Source organism: Atractosteus spatula, chromosome 1 (assembly GCF_055471065.1).
Source record: "Atractosteus spatula isolate fAtrSpa1 chromosome 1, fAtrSpa1.hap1, whole genome shotgun sequence".
Taxonomy (NCBI): Eukaryota; Metazoa; Chordata; class Actinopteri; order Semionotiformes; family Lepisosteidae; genus Atractosteus; species Atractosteus spatula.
The window spans coordinates 74,539,157-74,547,710 of record NC_142706.1 but is presented as its reverse complement, the minus strand read 5'-3'; the positions used below and the strand labels follow the sequence as shown (position 1 = coordinate 74,547,710).

General features: G+C 40.1%; 1 protein-coding gene across 1 annotated transcript; it reads left to right on the top strand.

Annotated features, from left to right (window-relative positions):
- The first annotated feature begins 442 nt into the window (after nt 1-442).
- nanos1 (nanos homolog 1) lies at nt 443-3,091 on the top strand. Its single transcript, XM_088919289.1, has one exon. The coding sequence runs from the start codon at nt 599-601 to the stop codon at nt 1,277-1,279; it is 681 nt and encodes a 226-aa protein (XP_088775415.1). The 5' UTR covers nt 443-598; the 3' UTR covers nt 1,280-3,091.
- The last annotated feature ends 5,463 nt before the right edge of the window (nt 3,092-8,554 follow it).

The following is an 8,554-nucleotide window of genomic DNA, read 5'->3' as shown; positions in this document are numbered from 1 at the left end:
TGGAATGTTGTGCATATCTCCTGCACTAACACGACTGAAGAACTGCAAAAATACTCAATAAAAACATAATTAAAAAATGCGGCTACCACAGCTATTATTCTGTTGCGTTGTTCTTGTTGTTGTTGACGATTACGATGAGAAGCTTACTCTTCAGAGTCTCGCGTGGAGTTCCTGTCATGCTGGGGAAAAAAACACACAAAACAACAGCGTTCAAAAGGCTTGCTTCGACAGCAGCCTCGCCAGGGGTGTAGGACATTGTACTGTCCTGCCGTCTCCTCCTATCGCGAAAACTCCGCTTCACAGTTTGGATGGAACCCATCCTCCATAGGAAGAAATGTGCTCAGCCATAAACTGGGATTGAAAGGCGAGCCCCGCCCTCGCTGCGAGCTTTCCCATCCCACCGGAGCCTTAAAAACGCCAGGCTGGGAGTCGGGCTTGCAGAAGCACTGTCGGGAAAGGCACTGGGTCCAGCTGCGCTCTAGCGCGCACACAGAAAAGTAAAGTCTGCCGAACTTAAGTCTTTAAATTCTGGGATTCTGTTTTGTGACAAAGCCAAATCTTGTAAACGCAGAGAAAAAAAGAAAGAAAGGAAGGAAGCATGGATTTTCTAAATCACAACTATTTGAACGCTCGCACCTCTTACGATTACACCTTTAATTTCTGGAATGACTACCTGGGTCTGTCGACGTTGGTCACGAAAAACAGCAAAAACAGCGTACCCCAAAGTCAGAACTCAATCACGGAGTCCCTGAAAGCGACGCTGGGCTTGGACGATTCCCCTACCTGCTCGTGTATACTCGGGGGCAGCGGGGAAGGTGGGCATTTGGACTGCTGCTGTCCCTCGTCCAGTCCCCCGCCTCCCTCCATCCTCGACCTGAAGGAGCGCTTTTCCATTTTCAGCCCCTTCCAGGGCCAGGGCGCTGGCGTCCCCCAGCAGGACAGGGACCCCGGCTTTGCCGGCAGCTTCGCCGGTTTCGACCTCTTCGGCATGGAGAGGAAAGTCCGAAAACCCGCCCCCAGGAGCAAGCAGGAGCCCAAGATCTGCGTCTTCTGCAGGAATAACGGGGCGCCGGAGGAGGTGTACGGCTCCCATGTGCTAAAGACACCCGACGGGCGGGTTGTGTGCCCCATTCTCAGAGCCTACACCTGCCCCCTATGCAGTGCCAATGGGGATAATGCCCACACGATAAAATACTGCCCGCTTTCCAAAGATCAGCCAGCCCAGCGGCCACTGAAGGGAGGGAGGGCAGTGGGTGGTAAGAGACTCAAAATATTCTAAATAATTACAAATAAAATAGATCATAAACTTAAATTACGAAAATTGCACTGAAACCTTTTTTTTTTTTTCTCCCCTCGAATGACTGTTTCAATTACGGCTTTCCCTGGTCCTAATTGCTACGGTGTTGTTTTCTTCACTTCTAAAAGAAAACAAATAATACTTTCCAAAACCTGTAACCTTTTTTTTTTTAAATATAGTTATGTCTGTTTTTATTTTGAATAGTCATCTTTATGTTGCCCACGCTTGTAAGCAGTTATTGGACAATGTTATTGGGATGCACCTTCATTCGTAACCATGAAGTGGTATTTTGTTTTTGTGAGAGGGAAAGAGCTATCGATTTTGAAAATATTATTTTTGAGAGACACATAGCTATATTTCCCAAGTACGTTTTATTTTATTATTTTTTTTCGAATTTGTAAGCTAAGCTTTGTTTTCTCTTGCTTGACTGATGAACCAAAGTTTATTTCGACCTATTTAAAAGAGAATGTTTTTTTCATTCTGTTATTTAACAACTGATGTCGGATGTCAATCCCCCCTTTTTTTTCCGGTCTGTTGGGTATTTTTTTTTCAGTCGCCTTTTTCAATCCACAATGCTCTTTCAAGTCGTGTTCTCGAGTTAAAGGCCGTGACATTTCATATCGGTGAGAAGAAAGAGCTACTTTACACAATGGGCGCTCTGTTAAACCCCGGTTTGCTTTTAGTAACTTCGTAAACTTCTGAGCAGTTGCTTTGCCAAATTACTGTTGCGTTTTGTAACACTAGCTGATTCGCCGTGCCCGCCCATCCCCCTCCCCTCCTTTTCCGGTCACAAATACCCAAATCAAAGCTACTCCTAATGTTTACAAACTCGATAGAAGGTAAGACACTGGATTTTCTGTCTTTTAGAGTTTCATTCAGTTCCGTTTTCTTTACCGCTTCTTTCAGCTTTAAGGGTTAATCCCCTGTTAGTGCCAGAGGAACTTGGATTGCTTTTCCTTATTTCGGTAAATTTCTCAAAGCAAATATACTAAGATAGTATTGTTACCCGACTTCCACAGCACGAATGGAACTATTGAATGTCATATATATATATAAAGCTTTTAAACAATGTATTATCCCGTTTTTTTGTCCGCATTGTGTACAATTCTAAATCCAAAAAGACGCAAACTTGTAGTGAATGTACTGAGGAAATAAATTGAGAAGTGACTCTAGGAGGACTGCACATTTCATACGGTTTTGTTTACCAAAGGAATACAATTTTAATTAAATGAAAAAAAATGTAATAGATTTGCTGTATTGTATATAAAAGTGTGTAATGATTATTCAGTATTTTAACATTATAATAACTGACTTAAGAGGGTACTACCTCAACAGAATTTTCAAATAATTACAAATTTGTACTTATATGTAAAATGTCAACATTTGCAGTTTATAAATATAGTGCTGCCATTTATAATAAGGGTTTTTAATAGTATTTTTTGGATCTTTGTATAACATAATTGTATTTTTTTTGCCTTCTACATTTTGGGAGTGAATTACAGATAAGCTCTAAGCATTGTTTGCCAAAAGGCAGGTGTTGTAAATACTATCTGTGACTTTTTGAAGTTGTTAAATGTTCCATGGTTTTTTTTTGGAGAGAGAGAAATGAGAGAGAGTGGGTTATGTTTATGAAAATAGACATTTTACCAATTTTAACTGAAGTTTTTAATTAAAAAGAAACACTGTTGAATTTTGTTATTTATATTTTGTCACCATTTTCTGTATGCTGCAGTGCAGAATTTAAAAAAATGAATTCACCACAGAAATAAACAGCTTATCCAATATTTTAACTCATAACCTGATGTCTGTTGTTTTATTTAATCCACAAAAATGAAGGTGAATTGTTTCTGAACTCATGGTACTTGCCAGTGTGTTCGGTGTTCTTACTTAAATACAGTATAAAATTATTCCATATTAAAATGCTTCGTCTTTTAGTACATTCTTTCAGCATTGATGAGGGATTGGTTGGCCCAAGCACCACTTCTTAACCTTGGGGCAGTATCTGAGAGGAGTTATTTGCAAAGAAGAACAAAGCTCTAGTGTCACCTCAGAAATGTTTATCTTTCTGAAGTCGCCCACAGAAGAATTTGTACGTCTCGGTTCCTCTCAGATGAGCTGTGTTCTACATAAAGCCCCCTGAATAACTCTGGTGATCAACAGCCTTCAGCTTTGAGGGGGGCCTGCGCTTTTGGCAGACTGAAAACCTCAGGAACCAAAATAACTTCACCCCTAAAAAGAACAAAACAAGGAAGGCTGAGTATTGCTCTGATTCGTTGGCTTGCTTGTATGGTCACCTGAGAACTACACTCTCTAGATGTACTGGTCTATCTACAATTAATTTATGAATACTACGTGTAACGGGTGTATATATAGAAGAGCTAAGCAGCCTTGCAAGTATCCATTCAAATCTGAAAAGGCTGTCTTAAGGTATTTAGCACATTAGTAATGTTTTGACAGCAGAACTGTTACCTTATTCTTGCCATCCATGTGAATTATATGCTGTTATATACAGTTAACTTATTAAAATATGCATCCAGCCTGTCCTATCTTCCATTTTATATTCCATTTAGAAATGGCATTTATTGTTTATGCAGTTAAAAGCACAACTCATAATAAAACCCTACTTTAAAACATTCTAAAATTTCCCTTTTCTTTGGAGGGACTTTCATTGGTTTTTCAAAATATTTTGTGGTGTAAGCTTATATAAAAAATATTTTCTGTCATCCACAATGCATCAGAAACTGCTAAAACCACAGAAATCAGCCGTGACGAACCAAGTACACATTTGTGCTTAACAGACCATGTATTAAAGGCTACATGTCTTCAAGTATTTAAAAGACTTTCTTCAGAGGAAAAGGTTGTTTGATTTGGCAGCCATCTGAAATATAAACTAATACATGGGTATAATTTTAGATAGAGTTTACAGGTCCTTTTGTCATTTATTATAACAACATACTAGCAATCATCAACCTGATTGATAAACTGGATTTTTTAATTGGGATAAGAACTATGAGGATGTTCACTAAGATTTCATATAAAAGCACACCTATAGATAGCAAAAAAATATTTTTACTTTTGCTTACTCTTGAGCTGAACTTCACTAAGAAATCCCCCTTTCAATGTACACATACAGTATAACTACCCACATCTTGACTGCAAAGTAATTTTGTGATTGGAATTGCATTGTCTTGTCCTAATTCTGATTTATTTGAAAAAGCCCACAAAGCTCAAAGAGCATGAGTACTGTAGCCAAGGAGATCCATGTATAAACACCTGGTCTGTTGCTGCTTGACAGGAGTTAGGAGCTCCAAGGTCTGAGCTTCAGAGAAGGATTAGGTGCCATCAGTGTTGGGTGGCTTCAGCTCCGACACCCCGACAGCTGCTTATTCTGCGGTTCATCTCATGGTTGTGATCATCTTGGACCATGGATAACCATCCTCCCCCCCGCTGTTTGACTTCCTGGGTCAAAGTTGGAGGTATAAGTGGTGTGTTTTTGGAAGATGTACTAGCAGCCATATCACCCTGCAAATCACAACTGGCAACCCACTGAAGCTAAGCAGGTGTGAGCCTGGTCAGTACCTGGATGGGAGACCTCCTGGGAAAAACTAAGGTTGCTGTTGGAAGAGGTGTTAGTGGGGCCAGCAGGGGGCGTTCACCCAGCGGTCCATGTGGGTCCTAATGCCCCAGTATAGTGATGGGGACACTATACTGTAAACAGGCGCCGTCCTTCGGATGAGACGTAAAACCGAGGTCCTGACTCTCTGTGGTCATTAAAAATCCCAGGGCGTTTCTCAAAAAGAGTAGGGGTGTTACCCACGGCGTCCTGGCCAAATTTCCCATTTGGCCCTTACCAGTCATGGCCTCCTAATAATCCCCCTCTATGAATTGGCTACATTACTCTGTTCTCCTCCCCACTGAGAGCTGGTGTGTGGTGAGCGTTCTGGTGCACTATGGCTGCCGTCGCATCATCCAGGTGGAGCTGAACACTGGTGGTGGTGGAGGGGATCCCCATTACCTGTAAAGCACTTTGAGTGGAGTTTTCCAGAAAAGCGCTATATAAGTGTAAGCATAATTATTATTATTATTATTACAAGTGTTGTTTTCATCTCCTCAGCTCTGCTGGAATGGTAGTGTTGGTGGAAGTGGGGTTTTCGTATCAAGATTAATCGAATGATGTCCATCATTTCCAGTTTGGCAGCTATGGGAAATAACAATGGGAAACCTGAGAAATAACAAGCAATTAAAAATACATCCACGAATAACGACTGGCTTTTGTTAGGCATAAAAACCCCCATCAGAAAACACTTTGAAATCCACATGCTTAATTTTCACTTGCAGATGTGTTCAATGATTCTATGTCCATATTCTTCACGGAGCTCTTCTGACATGTTCGTGTTAACACATGCACCATGGGCAAGGCTTTCAAACATGGGCAGCTGATTCTTGAGTTTTCTTTAAACTGTAAATGTAAGACAACATGTGTAGAGAAGCAACGATATGCATCAGCACAATACTGCAGCACCAGGATAACACTGGCATAGTCTAGGTGTTATGCTAATGTCTGGAAAGCCTATTCAAAAGAGGTTTTGGATAAGTCCATGCTTAAAGGTTGCTAAAGGGATGCAAAAAGTGAAAATAAGGTATCATATACAGTACGATACTGGCAAAATCATTTCAACAGGCGAGTTTTGAAACCGCATGCAACGGTGCTGTTGAAAGGAAACTAAACAACTCATGTAATTACCTTTCCATATTTCCCCAGTCTCTTCTTTAATACATCACACACATGTGTTTCCAAGGAAAATACTTCATCAGCGAAAATGTATTTCTTCCTTTGCTGCTTTCCACTAGTTACACAGCAATAACAATGCCTGTAAAATCAATAGGATCTGAAACTGTGTATGAAACACATGGCTGAAAGTTTTACTTTTACAGACCACTGCTGCCTTTCTCCCAAGGATGCACCTGACATCTGGGGTTTCAGTGGAACATATTGGATGGCAGCAGACCGTGAAAGCGATTAAGATGGGAGGCCTTTTCCGCAAACTATGTTTCCTTCTGGGACGTGTGTAACCATTGCATTAATTTCCAAGACTTTTATATTTCAATGGGGGTTTAATCAATTGTTCTTCGGAAAGAGAATCTGCATATTTATCTGTCTTCGGAGGGAAGGTGCTGCTCAAAATTAAAACAAAAGACATCACAGACAGAATAGCAGTGAGGTTACAGTTTTCTGGTTCCACTGTTTTCCTTTCGCAAGGTAACAGTTTTGCTCAGATTGAATGAAACAGATCAGTAGGCCTATATACAGTGTAACACTGTTTAGAGTACAGCATCTGTCTTTGAGAGTCTTGGGAAAAGGGCTGATTTCACAAGAATGAGTAGTTTGATAGATATATAGAGATACTCAGTAATAATTACAGCTAATTCTAAAGAACATTGCCCACTTGTTTTTCAGACAAATACAAACAGCAACACATTAGATCCAGTTCTTGGCTTCAGTGTTGCAAAATAGAGCATGATTGATAGTTGTGTTTCCAAGTCAGATAGCATAGACGTGAAAGCATCAATCTGTTCAAGGAACCAACAATTCATTTGGGTTTTTAAAGAAACCAGCTAGGGTTGTTCAGTTCCAATAAAAAAGGAAAAGTGTTTAATGAAATGATTGATTTCCAGTTATCTGAAGTCTAAGAGGTTATAGGCAGTGTTTTCTGCCTTTAAGGGGTATTAAAATGGAAGGTTCTGAAAGGATGATGTCATGTTCCTGGGGGCAGTATGGAGTTGATTAATAATGGACCTGTGTACTAACCATGGTCAAGCATGCTAAATAAATCATACAATTATGAACATACTGAATTATGTACTTCGACACACATGAAGACTCAGATGAAGTCTGAGTCCCTGTATACACCCTGCATAACGTCTACAGAAAGCACGAGGAGGACTGTACATGCCTACCTAATCAAATAACACATAGTAAAAATGGTAGAAAAGAACTACACAGTTTCAATTTACTGTATGTGCCCAGCATTCATACTTTGGTAATAGGCTAGTGAACCTGTTACCTGCTGGATAAATATTGATTGCAATGACTCACATTCAATGGACTGACTTCCATCAGGTCATCTAGAGCCTGTTAACATCCTGTTGTGCAAATTTGTTTCTCTGTACTACAATTACAGAGGGACAGAGCAGTAGCTGTGTGGTTAAAAAATATAAATATCTTTCCGACAGACGGAGCAGGTCACAGCTTATTATTTTCAACAATACACAACTGAAATGATGAGATAGCTAAAGGCTCATATTGGGACAGAAACAAGTATAAGATAACCAACACTTTTGCTTATTACTGTGCAAAAATAAACTGGCTTTTGCACTCAGCAAGCTTTGAATTCTACAGAGGGTTTGTTCAATATCTGGAAAAGAGAAGAATCCACTTGAAAGTTCTTGTGTCAATCTTCCTCAGTTTCTCAGAGCGTCATTTATGTGCTGTACCTGGATGTTTACAGCACTGATTGTTTTTTGATTTAATCCATTTGTTGTGGAGTGCTACCCACAATAATCGACAAGAAATAAACTCCAAGTGAAGCGCTAAGAGACCCTGTCATTATGTTGGACAAAATCAGAGCAGTTCAAAACAGTCATTGACCTTTACAGAGTGTCACACCAGTCAGAAAATAGGGGGGAGCCATAAGTGTTATAGGGTTTATTATTACATCTGCTGAACCCTACCGCTAATATTATGCTCACTTTGAAGTATTGTAGTGAAACTGACGCGGAATTCAGACAGGCCTCAAAATTGGGTGAGGTAGGATTTCACAGACATCATTTAGAAAACCAGCAGAATCGAAAAAGAAAATTAATTTTCTGGTAAATCTTGATCTCAGCTGCTTCCTTTCTGCTAGAAAACATTAATTACCCACTTATAGGATCCTTGATATTATCCCAGTTTGCTGCCATTTTACTGAGGTATTTCACATGATTTTAATAAATCGATTTAAGCATTTACCTTTGAGCATACCTTATCATACCATATTCAAGAACATAGCTGGCAAATGTTTCTTTGTATCAATATCATCACAAAGTACTAAGCCGATGCTAAGAACATCAATCCATTTTCTAACCCACTTATCCAGTAGAGGGTTGTGGGGGAACTGGAGTCTAACCTGACAATGGGTGCACGATGGGATGCACCCTGGATGGGAGGCATGTCTACCACAGGACACACAAACAGACACATACGCTCGCACCAGCGAC